The 14,956-nt window shown below is 41.3% G+C and overlaps 1 protein-coding gene across 2 annotated transcripts in view; it reads right to left on the reverse strand.

The window, feature by feature from the left end:
* Positions 1-1,673: 1,673 nt before the first annotated feature.
* LOC145360645 (tropomyosin alpha-1 chain) overlaps positions 1,674-14,956 on the reverse strand; it is a 47,615-nt gene continuing 34,332 nt past the window's right edge. Inside the window, exon 9 of one of the 2 annotated variants that reach the window (XM_080215992.1) lies at positions 1,674-2,988. In XM_080215992.1, coding sequence (XP_080072118.1) covers positions 2,906-2,988 — 83 coding nt within the window. In that variant the 3' untranslated portion in view covers positions 1,674-2,905. Of the gene's footprint in view, positions 2,989-12,163; positions 12,369-14,956 lie in introns of those variants that run through there. The other variant, XM_080215991.1, reaches the window with a different exon arrangement.

Below are 14,956 nucleotides of genomic sequence, written 5' to 3' on the forward strand. Positions count from 1 at the left end.
CTTATTTGTGGGACGTGGGTGGTAAACTAGTATTTATTGCCCTTGTTCAGAGTCAACCACATTACTGTGTTCTTTGTACATATGACTCCAGAGCCAAAGAAAAATACAGCACAGGAACAGGCCCTTCAGCCCAAGCCTGCACTGAACATGCTGCCCGAATTAACTTGTAGGCCAGCCCAGATAAGGATAGCAGATATCCTTCCTTAAAGGACATTAATGAATTTTTCCAACAGTCGATGGTTTCATGGTCATCAGTAGATTCTTAATTTCAGATTTAAAAAAAAATTGAATTCAAATTCCACCATCTGCCTTGGCAGGATTCAAACCCAGGTCCCCCGGGGCATTAGCTGAGTTTCTGGATTAATAGTCTCACGATAATACCACTGGGCCATCGCCTCCCCTGCAGCCACATCACATGGAAAAACATCTCCACTCTCCCATTCTTGAACCTACACACCAACCCCCCCCACGGCCAACATGTAGGTCCCTCTCCCCATATCTTCTCTGGCTTGCTTCCATTGGTGTTTAGTTATATAATTATGAAGCATCTTTGGAATTATTTTAAAAGATGCTAAAGGTAGATAATGAGGCACCACAATTTGCATGACCGATTTATTTATTGAAATTTATCAAGCATAGGATAAATCTGATACCACTTGCCGAACAGAACAAATCCAGGAAGATTATCACAACTTTTTTGAACTCCAATGGTTCCACTTGATCACGACAGTGAATGAACCAATATTTTTATGGCTTTATTCATCTCATCCAGAAGATAAAACTCTCTCCCATCCACCCCTGTAATGATTGGTAGGATTTTGGCAGTGATTGACATTGGGTCTTATTACTATGGGAATGGTTGAATTTGTTTGGCTATTGCAATATCCGTCTCCTGTGCTTTTGTGATTGTACTCAGTGTCCTTGAAATAAAGCAAGGAAAGAGGTAGGGAGCTTAACATTATCCAGAATTGCATAGTGATGAGCCACATTCTGAGCAGTTACTAGGTTAAAGTTAAAAGAGTTGATAAAATGAAATACAGAATTGGTGACAAGGAACCCTTTCATCCAACAAGGGACTGCAGCTTGCACCAGCCTTGTGCCCACGTTAAGTTCACTCAGGTAAGACTATTCCCTGTGGTGAGTGCTAATGAGTGCTCAACTTCACAAGTTTAAAAAAAAGGGGCAGTGTTCAGCATTGAGTCACATTTTAAAAGATGAGGCTTTTGAAGAGATGTCAGCCCTGTCTTAGCAGCCAACTCATTTACCTTGGAAGTTAGTCATAGGTCTCATTCCAGGAACTTGAGCACGAGATTACAGCTGACATTCCAGTGTGGTACGGAGTCCTGTACTGTTGGAGATGCCTTCTTTCTGAAGACATTAAATGGAGGCTCCTCTCCTGCCCCCTCAAGAGGGCATTAAAGCATTTAGATAAAAATTAGGGAAGTTTGGCAACTGCCAGTGTTTATTCCCCCAACCAAAACCATTATCTCAATGTTATTTATGGGAGCTTGCTGGGTGCAAATTGGCAAAGTTTCCTACAATACAACAGCCAATGACATACTTGAAGTATATCGTGGTTTGGAATACTCTAAACAAATGCTGATCTGCCGTTTGCCCTCCAGAAAGAGAATTATGAAGCTCATTAAAAAATTCGAAGGGCTGATTTACAAAAATCTCATGAGTGTGTGTTTATTACCATAATAAAGTTTACAGACAAGCATATTGTTAAAACAATTCACGATTAAGCGTGCACAGGGAAGCATTACCAGAATGTTCTACTCATTATTGCCTTTTGCAACAAATAAAATAGTCTTCAGATTTTAAGTCATCATACATTTTGTACAATATTCAGCAGTACACAAAAAGGGGGAAAAAGAAATTAATTTTTCAGTCACGTTGGTGTACTCATGTTTAACAACTCATCAGGCAAGTTACCCCTGTTGGCATGGAGACCCCATTAATAATTACTATGTTAATACAAGATTCTGGATTGACCCACCACACACCCAGACTCAGAACTGGGAGGGTGGACTTAGCAGGTACATTCTAGAATCTCATTATTCACTATGTGACACTACCATCTATATTTCAATTAAAATTGTCACTTTAAATGAGCTTCATTTGACAAGTGGTTATTTTGTCAAGAGCTAGATGATCACGTTTTGAGTTGGTGGGTCACTATTAGTGCCTTTTATTACATTTAAAACATTGTTCGAATCACACCAAGGAATGGAAGGAGAATTACAGGTCAGACTTCAGACTGACCAGTTCAAACGCAAGGAACACAAAAAATGCACATGTGTTACAAAAGCAGGTAATATTATAGACTGCAGCATCCAGACCTTCTCAAAACTTTCCTATATTTTATCCCTTCCCTTCAAAAAAAATTTTGCAAGTGTTTAAAAACCCAGTGTTTTACAAAAGAAAAGTGGGCCTAAAGTATTGTCCCCAAATTTCCCCATTATCTGGTTGCCAGTGCATTCTTCCATTAGAAGAAACTCAAAACAAGAGTGGGAAAAAAAATGCAGAGGTGAACATATTTGGCAAAGTTTCAAAAATAATTTTGGCAAATGTCAAGGATTAAATTGAGAAAGGGGGACAACATTTTAAAAAAGAAGTTTTCCGGAATATGGAGAGTCTGTAATTTCCAGTATTTTGAAAACTGTTGGGAGCGAGACTATCAAAAAAACTGTAGCAATTATGGGACACTGCAGATTTTCAATTTGTAATATGTTCAATTGCTTATTATTGTTATCTTCAAATGGGCCATTACTGATCAAGTTGGTCTAACTCCTGGCTGCCTGCCACACTGCCAAACAACTGCACAAAATCAAGGGGGCACTTGTTCTCAAGAAGGGCCTTTGACAATTGAGGGGGCAACCAGCTTGCAGCACATCAGTACAGCTCACAAATTATTAAGCTCCAGTAGAGTTTGATCGAGCATCTGGTGCATGCTGAGGTTTTCTTCTTTGGCTTGTGCCAGTTTCTCTGTTACAAGATTAAAAGACGTAAATAAATACAACATAAAGAAAGCTTGTTTCACATTCAAGGCATGCACATTACAGTCCTGCTAACCAGGTTAAGCCACCTGCTCGTATGCATTGTGTAGATACAACTTGGAATCAATTATTTCCTTGTTAAATGAAGATAATCCTAAACCACAAACTGTATGGGACAACTTTTCATAAAGCATTTGGGACATCTTGAGATTGTGGATTAGACTGTATAAATACAAATAATTTGAAAGCTAATAGTAACCTACAAAGTGACTTGGAATAGGGAATATGGTGCGAAGATGCAAGGAAATTGCATTTACAAATGCACACTACGCACAGCTGGTTCGACCATTACACATCTAATATTGCAAGCGTATCTGGTAACTAGTCAAAACTTGTATACAGTACAACAATGGCTTATAGCATTTGCGCTAAAACAGTTTCTCCTGTAGACTAGTTTACTTACCAGAAAATCTAAAATTGAGAGTTTGAATGAATCAGCAAACTGACCAAGTTACATTACACTAACGGTTAGGAAATTAATCTCAGTTGACAGGCAATCCAAAACTAGTCAAAGGAGAAGATAAAGCAAATCAGCAGATTAAAAGGTTAGAAACCAGGCTAGATACCACCCCTCAAAAATCAGGCACTCAGGTCATTCAATGCCAGCTTAAGCTCATTAGCAAGAAGACGGTTTTGCTCTAGTTGATGATACAGGCGATCTTCAGGATCCACAGTCAGGTTAGAAGGAAACAAAAGCAGAAGAGTTTGAGGTTAGGCAAGAGAGCAGAGATAGAAAACTAGCAAAGCTCAACGTCAAAACTAAATCCAAGCAATTCTCCTTTACACACAAATCCAACCCGTGCAGTGTTGAGAAATTATATCCATTATTACACATGCCCTAACACAAACTACAATGCATTAAACATCTACAAAATTCCAGAGACCCAAACGCACTTTGGGGTTTGTTGCATGTTAAAGTTCAACACATGATCAAACCTTTATCTGTTGGACAATAGTTCCAAGAGTTGAAGATTCAAGTACCTCCAACCTTGCAAAAAAAAACCTCCTCTAAACCTCGCTTATGGAACAATAACTGAAGTAAGCACTTTCATGACCGTACAAAATAATACCACAGTGGAATTGTGTCATTTGGTCTATATATCACAATCTAAAGAACAAAGAGGATAGGTTTAGATTTGATATATTAAAGAGATTTACATACTTGCATTCATTATGCCACTCACTTAGGTGGTGTTAATGACCCATCTTTAGTAGCCCTTTAAGTTAACCATATAGATTGGGATTTAAGAAGTCATAAGTACAGAAAGTAAACAAAAAAAAACTAGTGAAAGGAAAGCCTTAAACATAGGCAGACCAAGAACACAATGGGGTAGATGTCAAGCTTCAGCCAGACAAGACTACACCTGAGCAGGAAAAATGTGTGACATGGCAGCAATGGTTTGCCAAAAAGATATCTGGACTTCAGGGATTAAAAAGTGTCACGCGCAAGACAGTGTCAGCTAGACTACTTTACGTCATTTAATTTGTGCTTTTCAGAATGGATATTGCTAAGTTTCATCATTGCTTAGTGATGGCAACATGGATATTTCTGAAAAAGCTGCAAACTCTGATGAAAGCAGTATGTCTGTAACTAAACAGGGGAGGGAGAGGCAGAGGCAGAGGTCGTGGAAAGGGCTGAGATCATGGGTAGCAGGAGAAGAGGATCTAGAAAGAGGGGAGGCAATGGCCTAGTGGTATTATCGCTAGACTATGAATCCAGAAACTCAGCTAATGTTCCGGGGACCTGGATTTGAATCCCACCATGGTAGATGGTGGAATTTGAATCCAATATAAAAAAAATTTGAAATTAAAAATCTACTGATGACAATAAAACCATTGCCAATTGTTAGAAAACCCATCTGGCTCACTAATGTCTATTAAAGGAAGGAATTCTGGTATTCTGGTTTGATTAGCAAGTTTGCAGATGACATAAAGGTTGGTGGATTTGCAGATAATGATGAGGACCATTAGTGGATACAGCAGCATATAGATCGGTTGGAGACTTGGGCGGAGCAATGGCAAATGGAGTTTAATTTGGACAAATGTGAAATATTGCATTTGGATGGTCTAATACAGAGAGGAAGTATACAGCAAATGGCAGAACCCTTAAGAGTATTGATAGGCAGAAGGATTTGGGTGTACAGGTACGCAGGTCACAAAGTGGCAACACAGGTGGAGAAGGTAGTCAAGAAAGCATATGACACGCTTGCCTTCATCAGCCAGGGCACTGAGTTTAAAAATTGGCAAATCATGTTGCAGCTTTATAGAACCTTAGTTAGGCTGCACTTGGAATATAGTATTCAATTCTGGTCACCACACTATCAGAAGGATGTGGAGGCTTTGGAAAGGGTACAGAAAAGATTTACCAGGATGGTGCCTGGTATGGAAAGTATTAGTTATGAGGAGAGATTAGAGAAACTTGGTTTGTTCTCACTGAAATGACAGAGGTTACGGGGCGACCTGATAGAAGTCTACAAGATTAAGGGACATGGACAGAGTAGATAGTCAGAAGCTTTTTCCCCCAGGGTGGAAGAGTCAATTACTAGGGGGCACAGGTTTAAGGTGCAACGGGCAAGGTTTAAAGGCGATGAACGAGGTAAGTTTTCTTTTACACAGGGGATGATGGATGCCTGGAACTTGCTGCTGGGAGGAGGTTGTGGAAGCAGATACGATAAGAGGAGTCTTGACAAATACATGAATAGGATGGGAATCGTGGTCCCCAGAAGGGTAGTGGGGGGGGCGGGGGGGGGGGGGGCTTGGAGGATTGAAGGGCCTGTTCTTGTGCTGTAAATTTTCTTTATTCTTTGAAATCTGCTGTCCTTACCTGGTCTGGCCCACATGTGACTCTAGAGCCACAACAATGTGGCTGACTCTCAACTACCTTCTGAGCAAGGGCAGTGGGGGATGGGCCATAAACACTGGCCAGCCAGCAATGCCCATGTCCCACAAATAAATAAAAGGAGTAAGGGCAACAGAAGAGAAACTAGCAAAGAATTAAAGATGTCCAGCAGGACAAAGCTCTGGTAGTTCCTCCTGTGAAGAATACGGTGATCTTGGATGCCTTTAAAATTATCTATCTAGCACCCAGCACAGATCTGGCATCAAAATCCTCCTGAGGCGGCTATAAGAAATGATGATTCGGTTTAGGAAAAAAATGTCTTTAAAAAAAAAGGATGGCACAGTGGTTGGCACTGCTGCCTCCTAACACCAGGGACCTGGGTTTGATTCCAGCTTTGAGGGGCTGTGTGGAGTTTGCATGATACCCAGCATCTGTTCCTCCAGGTGCCTGGTTCCCGCCCACAGTTCAAAGTCATGCGAGTTAGATGGATTGGCAAGACTAAATTGCTCTTTAGGTGTCCCCAAGATGTGCGGGTTAGGAGGATTAGTGGGGTAAATATATGGGCTTACAGGGACACAGCCTTGGTGGGATGCTCTACTGGATGGGCCAGCATTTGTTGCCAAAATTATGGTTCCCAGGAATTTCGATGGTTAAGGGACAAATTAATCCAAGTTCTCAATATGCTCGGATAAACATGTTGGAGTGTAAAATACTATTCTCACTGGTTTGAGAGTTTAGAACCAGGGGCAGAGTCCTTTGACTTAAATTAAGAGAATTCTACACACAAAGTTGGACCACAAATGGCAATTGATGCTCAAATGTAGTTTTTAAAACCAAGGTTTCTAGGTATACAGAGTTAGATTGCAGATCTGAGAACAAATTGGACAGGTTAAATGCCCTATGAAATAAGTAGGAAAAAGTAAGCAGTTCCTGACAATTTGGCAACTTTCAATGTTGCAATTTTGTTATCCCAGTACAAGACGTAATAAATAAGTTGAGTGTGCATGCCAATTAACATTCAATCTCTACAGAGTTATCTTCATAGCACCTCCAAAAGCAAGTGTTCCTGTTTAACTATGGTCAAGTTATCTTCACACGTGAATTGGATCCAATTTGGATAGCAAGAGCGCAATAATGGTTGATCAATGGTTGGTTACGTGGCGAAAAACTGCAGCAGGTGACGGTGCAGAGGGACCTTGGGGTCCTTGTGCATGAGTCGCAAAAATCCAGCTTGCAGGTGCAGCAGGTGATCAGGAAGGCGAATGGGATGCTGGCCTTCATAGCGAGGGGGATTGAATATAAAAGTAGGGAGGTCTTGCTGCGGCTGTATAGGGCATTGGTGAGGCCGCAGCTGGAGTACTGTGTGCAGTTTTGGGCGCCATACTTACGCAAGGATATTTTGGCCTTGGAGGGAGTGCAGAGGAGGTTTACTAGGCTGATGCCGGAGTTAAGGGGGTTGAGCTATGAGGAGAGGCTGAATAAACTAGGCTTGTACTCGTTAGAGTTTAGAAGAGTGAGGGGAGATCTCATTGAGACGTATAAGATGATGAGTGGGATGGATAGGATAGAGGTGGAGAGACTCTTCCCGCTCAGAAAGGATAATAGGACTAGGGGGCACAGCCTCAAGATAACGGGGGGGGGTTTAGAACGGAGTTGAGGAGGAACTTCTTCACTCAAAGGGTGGTGAATCTCTGGAATTCTCTGCCCGTTGAAGTGGCGGAGGCTACCTCGCTAAATATTTTTAAGACGCGGGTTGATGGGTTTTTGATAAGAGAGGGGATTAAGGGTTACGGGGAGAGGGTGGGAATGTGGAACTGAGCCATGACAGATCAGCCATGATCTTATTGAATGGCGGGGTAGGCTCGAAGGGCTAGATGGCCTACTCCTGCTCCTATTTCTTATGTTCTTATGTTTATGTTCTTAATCAGGTCTAAAAAGGAAGTGAATTAATGAGAAACTCAAGCTTTAAGAGTCTAAATAAATTGCAATTTAAAAAGGAGACGATGTTTGAGGCAGAGAATAATACATCTTTTAAACAGAGGAAGATGTGGAAGTATAGAGGAAGAGCAAGGCAGAGGGATTTGTTTTGGGTTGCTCCCAAGTTAGCAGACAATATGGGATGAATAGTCTCCTATGTTGGAATTCTTTAGCATGGCATTCAGTTAAAATACAGAGAGATAACTACAAAAGCTGAGATATTACAATAAATTTTATGCTGAAAGTGGTACTCAGAAAGATCTGGCAAACAATAAGAGGTAGAAATACTGGGACTTTTCCAAACACAGGCACAACACGGTGGCACAGTGGTTAGCACTGCTCCCTTGCTGTGTCAGAGACCTGGATTTCCAACCTTGGGTGTCTGTCTGTGTGAGTTTGCACATTCTCCCCATGTCTGTGTGGGTTTCCTCAGTGCTAAAATGTGCAGGTTAGGTGGATTGGGCATGATAAATTGTCCCAAAATGTGTAAATTGGAGGGGGGGGGGGGGGGGGTGGGGATTAGCATAAATGTGAGATTATGGAGATAGGGCAGGGGGAGATGTGCCTGATTGAGATTTGGTGCAGACTTGGTGGGCCGAATGGCCTCCTTCTGCACGATAGGGATTCTTCTATGACGGCACATCAGGATATGCAATATCCAAAGCACTAGGACAGATAGATGGAGTAGCCTTTTACTATTTGTCTGTTTAAATTAATTGGGCTGTGCCTAACAGAGCCAACTTATTCACAACAAATTTGAAGATTTGAAGTGAATAGTGTACAAGTTTGTTGAGTTAAAAAAGCATCGTTAATGAAGTTCATTTATTTCTATGCAAAAAAGATATGCCAGGGACAAATCAGCAAATTAGCTATGAATATTAGCCTTGAATTGAGAGAGAGTTCCTCAGCCACAAGGTGAGAGGTTTAGGAGAATAGCAGCTGCAACTGTGCCTCCCCATCTCTGACCTGAGCTCATTTCCTCCCCAGTAAGGTGGGGCTATGGAATTTCAATGATTTATTCAATCCCATTTGTTCCCTTCCCAGCTTTAACTGAATGAGATATGAAGCAAAAGTCAATGATTCACAGCAAAACTTTTCCGATAGTCAAACCAGTCAACTAGTGAAGGTCATCTGGCACTTTTCAAACCACACTGACTCGGAGACATCAGCATGTCTGGGCCCTGGACTAACTAGTGCACAGATTGAAAATCAGCACAAAAAGTTCCAACAGATATTCCAAAAAAAACTCTCAAAGTCAATATCAGTAATAAAAGACTTAATGTTGGATTTCCTTCATCTGATCAGTGATGTAGGTGGAGAATTGAAATATGTATTTATTTCCTTCCTCAATAGATACCAACTCTTCCACAATGAGTTTCAATAACTTAAATAGATAGCATATGCATTTTTAATTATTAACCAGTTCAGTAGGCTATCTGAAACTTGGGCGTTTTAGCAGATTACTTTCGAATTATGCAATATAAATTCCTTGGAACTTTAAAAAAAGACAATCACCTTTCATAACATTAATCAGTGAACTCATTGCAACAAGCAAGCAGTCAATGAGCTGGTGTGTGAAAGGAGTTCTATATAGAGTGACACTATACCATACACCATCATTAGAGAGAAACTGGGACACAGGAGGGAAAATGAATCATTTTTGAAGGAAACCATAAATAACACATGCCCACATATGCACACTCACACACAGGTCCAAGACTTTAAACAGGGCCAGAGGACATTATTTACTCTTTAGTTTAAAGCTGACATTTGGAGGCCCCTGCGGCCACACCAGCGGTGGAGACCCTGCAAACAAAGGCATTGTAAAAACCCATCTAATATCCTTTAGGGAAGGAGATCTGCTGTCCTTTCCTGGTCTGGCCTACATGTGACTCCAGAGCCACAATGTGGTTGGGCCTTCCAAAATGGCTCTACCAAGCCAGTTAAAGGGCAATTAGGCAACAAATGTTGGCTTTGCCAGTGACATTGCATAAAAGAATAAAGACAATTTGATGGAATGAATGGGAAAACAACTGCAGATGAAGCTGAATGTGGAGAAATGTCAAGTGATTCATTTGGGAAGAAAATGATGGAAAGACAACATAAAATGACGGGCACAATTCCAAAGCAGTGCAGGAACAGAGAGACCTGGATCTATATTTGCACAAATTATTGAAGGCCAAGTTGAGGGTTCAGTTAATAACAATCTAACCTGTAATTGAGGCAGATGGTATAGATGCAGAGAATGTGCAGGCTTACAGGCAAAAGATGGCAAAATGGTATCAGGTGAATTGCTCAGTGAACCAGTGCAGATAATGATCAAAATAGACTCCTTCTGCACTGTAATGATTCTATGATTTATTTCTTTCCTTCATGAATGATTCTTAACATCTGAAAGCAGTTCCTGCATCCCTAATCATTAACAAATTGCTATCTGAAACAATAGTGTAAGCATTCATTTGGTGCAGATGAAGAGTGGGAGAGAAGCGTGCAAGGGCGAGAGAACAATAGTGGATGCAAAGGAATCTATCATTTCTCCATTTACTCTGGATGACTGCTGACACACAAGGGGAATAAGGCCTGTTCAGATAGATGGAAAACAGCAACTTTCAAAGTTGTGTAAGTAATGGTGACCAGGAAAATCATCATTGTTGTAAAACCTGTTTTGGTTAATTAATGTCCTTCAGGGAAGGAAATGTGCCATCCTTACGTGGTCTGGCCTACATGCAACTCAAGATCCACAAAACGGTTGACTCTTAACTACCCTCTGAAGTGGCCTAGCAGTCTATACAGTTGAGGGGCAATGAGGGATGAGAAACAAATGTGGGCTTTTCCAGGGACACCCACATTCCATAACTACCCCATCCAGTCAAATAATGTTTCTCCAAACATAAACTTTTCAAATGGGTGTCTGATAAAACATTTTTGGAATTCCCTTGTAATCATCTGACAGGCTATTGCTTTCAGTCATTTCCAGGATATTGATCTTTTATTCCTGGAGCCCAAGGACCATCCTAGAGGGTTAATCACTCCAAGAAACATCCTGTATGCAGGCTGCCACGATGGGCAGAAAAGCTCCTTATTACCATTCCACAAATAACCCAATAAGTTGGGAACTGGATCTGCTGGTAACTTACTGAAAGTGCGAGGATCAGTTTGTCCCCCCCCCCCCCAAACAGTCCAGAGATGTGTAGGTTAGGTGAATTGGCCATGCTAAATTTTCCATCAGTGTACCTGAACAAGTGCCAGAGTGTGGTGATTAGGGGACTTTCACAGTATCGTCATTGCAGTGTTACTTTAAGCCTAATTGTGACTAATAAACAAAAACTTTAACTCTGTGGGTAATTACATATTGGAATTTCTGGGTAACTATCATATTCATAACCTACTGTTTTGGACTTTCAAAACTCAGTTTAGATTACAGAATAAATGTTCACCTGAATTATGCAACTGGCAATTAAGTTTTTCTTTTGGTGTGCGGTGAAGAACATCAGGGGTTAAATCACAGTCCTACCCACACGAGCCAAGAGAAGATTCAGTTGGTTTGTCTTCCAACATTCAGCTGCCAGTTTCTGAGCAGCTCAAAACACATCTTGCAATTTATAAAAAGCAAATGCCATTCTGATTGGGTAGTTAAAACTGGAGGTAGGAATAGAATCCAACAAGTACACAGATCTGGATAGTACATTAATGCCACATAAATTCCACGGATCCAGCATTTCGACTTAAAGGATTACAATTCTGGTAATTCTACCTGAAAGTTTTGTTAAAAAGAAGGAATTTTCTTAGTATTCTGAAAAAAAAATTATACATTTGAAAAAAAGACTATTTAACTTCATTAGCACGTTCAGTGGAACTAGTCTAGCTTGAAACTTTCCACAGATACATGCCTGTTAAGATTTTTTTTGTTAAATACAGTTTGCAGCTGTAGTTGTTTGTAGTGGGAAGTCCACTTCTTCAGTCTGTTATTCACAGTTCTCTCATTTGAAGCAGCATTTCCAAATTTAGTCTACCACTCTATCATCCTTCATCTTACAAAGGTCACAGCTTAACCTTCTAATTGTGGGCAACTCGGCTAGAACGTTCACAAACAGACAATGAGCATCAACTGAAGTCAACTCAAGCGATTCAGTACAGGACTGTCCATATCTCATCACGCACACGCATACGCATAGAGAGAGAAATAAAACAACTGCCACAAAAGCATTTTGTTCCAGTGTGAAGCATACCCTTGGCTTTATTTTTCAAGTTGCTGTTCAGTAATAAATTAAATAGCAGAAGGATGCAGTTCATCTAGAACGGTGTTTATTTTACATTTAGGCTATGAAGAGACACTGTACAGCAAGGAGAGTGACTGATGTGACTGAAAGCCTGAATTAGCTGCTATGACAGGTAGAGCAAGAGATTCAGCTCATTTAGAACTTGAGTGAAGAATTCAGAAACAAAAGCCAGCGGATTGGAGATGTCTTTGGCATTGCAGTGAAGCAGTTTATCTGCGCGAAAAAAAAGGTACAGAACAAAAAATGAATGACAGAAATGGATGAAAGCTGAAGGAGAATTAAACAAAAAAAACAAAGAATTTGAACAACTTTGGCTGGTTTCCAGTTTGAAGTCTAGTGCAAAAATCATACCAAACTGAAGGGTTTTTGAAAAAAAAGAATGTTTACCAGATGAAGAGTGAATTAGCTGGATTTCATTTTGCATGAGTTTGGAATTACTGCCTGTCAGTTGTTGCTAACTAATTGAGTTACTTATAGCATCGAATGAAGTATTTCCACCAGGTTCATTCTCAGCTCAATATGGTCTAAGACACAGCAGCCAACACTGCTGCCTCTCAGCGCCAGGGACCCGGGTTCAATTCCTGGCTTGGGTCACTGTGTGGAGTTTGCACTTTGGCCCCATGACCGCGTGGGTTTCTTCCAGGTGCTCTGGTCTCCTCAAGTTCTGAAAGACACGCTGGTTAGGTGCATTGACATGATCAGACGCTGGTGACTAGGGGAATTTCACAGCAACTTCATTGCAGTGTTAATGTAAGCCTTACTTGTGAGTAATATAAACTTTTAACTTTAACAAAATCCTCTTCATTATAGACCATTCCACAATGAAACAGACACGAAGAAACAAATCGGACTTACTAATTCCACCACTTTCCATCACCGTCACACATTCCCTGTCTCTCCTTATGTTTCGAACTAACCTTCCTCCTAGAGTTTCAGGACGTGTAGGAAAACCAAAGGGAGAGCCATTCCTCGTCCATACATCAACTTGTTCTCTCCAACGGGCTTTCAAACATTGCAAATTTTGCCACATTAGAGAGTTGGATTACTCCTACAGTGTAAACTGCACATAGAGGTATGATTCAGAGTTATGATGAAGAGTCACCCAGACTTGAAACATTGGCTCTGTTCTCTCATCATAGATGTTGTCAGACCTGCTGAGATTTTCCAGCATTATCCAGTTTTGTATAATTCAGTTGTTCATCAATGCTAATTTGGAACAGCAGTCTTATACTACAACTCTGACTAAAGACAGGCTGAAAAATAAAATTCTAGCAATCCCATATGATCGGTCACTAAATACCTTCATCCAAGGATGAGCAGGTTGGGTTAATTGGCCATACTGAAATTGTGTCTTAGTATCAGGGAATTAGCAGGGTAAATGCATCAGGTTTGGACCTGGGTGGGATTGCTGTTAGTGCAGACTCAATGGCCTCCTTCTGCATTGTAGGGATTCTATGATTAATGGCAGCACGGTGTAGTGGTTAGCACTGCTGCCTCAGCGCTAGGGGCCTGGATTCAATTCTCAGCTTGGGTCACCGTCTGTGTGGAATGTGCATGTTCTCCCAGTGTCTGTGTGGGTTTCCTCCCACAGTCCGAAAGACATGTTGGTTAGGTGCACTGGCCGTGCTAAGTTCTCCCTCAGTGTACCCGAACAAACACCAGAGTAACTACATTGCAGTGTTAATGAAAGCCTACTTGTGACACTAAAAAATAGAAACACTACAACTGAAAGTAGAATAAATAGAAAAGTTGCTCCAGCTGAAAAAAAACTAGAATGGCACAACGGGTCAAATGTTTGCCTTGTTCTTCAAGCTGAAGAGGTTAATCTTCTTTCAACGTTACTCAGCAGAGAGAAACGGGACTAATTGGATACTCTATCAACAAGCTAGTAAAGGCACGTTGGGCTGATTGAAGGAGCACTGAGCTGTTCTAGAAATAGTCTCTTCTCTTTAAGGCAGTCTTTCATCTTTGGAGACAACTCTGAAACATTGTTTGGTGTGGCTCAGAAGTCCCATCCTGCAACAGCATTCTCTGCTTCACTTGATACTGTGCGTGAAGGTAGTGGACCAAGGTGGTGCAGGATTCACTGGCTTTAATGTATCTGTCTCGCACTGGATGCTGTACTCATTCTCCTTGCAATCAATGGAAAGGCTAAGGTTGACCATTCGTGTTTATAAGCTGCATCACATACGAAATAGGAGCAGGAGTCGGCCATCTAGCCCCTTGAGCCTGCCCCGCCATTCAATAAGATCATGGCTGATCTGAAGTGGCTCAGTTCCACTTTCCCGCTTTCTCCCCCTAACCCTTAATTCCCTTGACTGTCAAAAACCTATCTACCCATGACTTAGATATATTCAGCAAGGTAGCCTCCACCACTTCAATGGGCAGAGAATTCCAGAGACTCACCACCCTTTGAGTGAAGAAGTTCCTCCTCAACTCTGATCTAAACTGGCCACCACCCCCCCCCACCTTATTTTGAGGCTGTGCCCTCTAGTCCTGCTATCCTTTCTAAGCAGGAAGAATCTCTCTACCTCTTGGATCACCCACTTGGATTGTCAAGAACAAGCGTCTCCAACCAAAAACAAATAGTTTAAACCATCCACCATCGGTTTTGTTCAAGTTGTGGTGCTGCAAGGCCTCAATTTGGGTCCATTCACTCCAAAATGGGATGGACCTCCTTTACAACTATTATAATTTTCCTTGGGATCAATTTATCCAGATTTGTTGAATTCTTTGTCCACATGGGCAGCACAGTGGCAGTGTTTAGCACAGCTGCCTCACAGCACCAGTGACACGGGTTC

This window comes from Carcharhinus amblyrhynchos, chromosome 32 (genome assembly GCF_965287045.1).
Source record: "Carcharhinus amblyrhynchos chromosome 32, sCarAmb.v2.hapA, whole genome shotgun sequence".
NCBI classification, from domain to species: Eukaryota; Metazoa; Chordata; class Chondrichthyes; order Carcharhiniformes; family Carcharhinidae; genus Carcharhinus; species Carcharhinus amblyrhynchos.